This window comes from Artemia sp. Qi Xiang Cuo, unplaced genomic scaffold (assembly GCF_049724085.1).
Source record: "Artemia sp. Qi Xiang Cuo unplaced genomic scaffold, ASM4972408v1 HiC_scaffold_2969, whole genome shotgun sequence".
Classification (NCBI taxonomy): domain Eukaryota; kingdom Metazoa; phylum Arthropoda; class Branchiopoda; order Anostraca; family Artemiidae; genus Artemia; species Artemia sp. Qi Xiang Cuo.
Genome location: NW_028300365.1, coordinates 78,939 through 79,805, shown reverse-complemented (window position 1 = coordinate 79,805; position 867 = coordinate 78,939). Strand labels below are relative to the sequence as shown.

The window sequence follows — 867 nt, the reverse complement described above, 5'->3', positions numbered from 1 at the left end:
TGCGTTGTTTTGTAATTCAGTAAGAGGGCGATGATTTTCATTCAACAAAATTCCGATCACTGCTTGAAGTTCAAAAAAGCGCCGAAGGACTTTCCCACAACTAAGCCAACGTACGGCAGTATAATAAGGTAAGTCATTTTCTCCAATCTCTTCAATAAATTGTTGGAATTGTCAGTGATTAGCCCAAAAAATCGGATAAAATTAACAGTTGATATGACTGGTTTCAGAACTTCACACATATCCAAACATTTTCCGCACAAAGACTGTTGATGAATGATACAATGCAAGCTCATGTGTGCCTCCATCAGTTGTAATACATTTCAAGTTTTTCCATCGAAGATTCTTTTGATTAATGGCCATTTCAACTCCTTTAAAAATATCTGTACCAGTAGTTGTGCCATGAATACTACACATATCAAGGAGTTCTTCATGCATTTCATAGCTTTTATCTACTCCTCGAATATAAATCAACACCTGAGCAGTCTCTGACACATCCGTTGACTCATCAACGGCCAAAGAAAACCACTCAACATATCCATTTTTGTTGAACAGTTGAGAGGATGTATTTTCAGCGATGTTTTCTACCCTTCGAGCCACAGTTTTTGCTAACATACTGACAGTTTTTAATAAATTTATCTTTTCAGGGCAGATTCTTCGGCTACTGCAATTATGCATTTTTTGATCATTTCTCCATCGGTGAATGATTTTCCATGTTTTGCAATTTCAAGAAGCCACACGAAAGCTGGCACGAGTTGCAGCCTCTTGTCCAGTTTTGAGTTTTGTAAATGAGGATTGCTGCCATTCCAATCCTCAATTCATAGCTTCGAATTTTTCTGTCCGCAAACTCCCTGTATATTTTGAATAATT

At 37.3% G+C, this 867-nt stretch overlaps 1 protein-coding gene across 1 annotated transcript; it reads right to left on the bottom strand.

Moving 5' to 3' along the window:
- Window positions 1-231: 231 nt before the first annotated feature.
- On the bottom strand, window positions 232-612 carry LOC148938757 (general transcription factor II-I repeat domain-containing protein 2-like). The gene has a single exon (XM_089107559.1). It carries the CDS (start codon window positions 610-612, stop codon window positions 232-234), a length of 381 nt encoding a protein of 126 aa, XP_088963685.1.
- Between the last annotated feature and the right edge of the window lie 255 nt (window positions 613-867).

What these genes read in the sequence shown, in the direction of transcription:
- LOC148938757 (XM_089107559.1), bottom strand. Translation starts at nt 612, where the DNA reads ATGTTAGCAAAAACTGTGGCTCGAAGGGTAGAAAACATCGCTGAAAAT.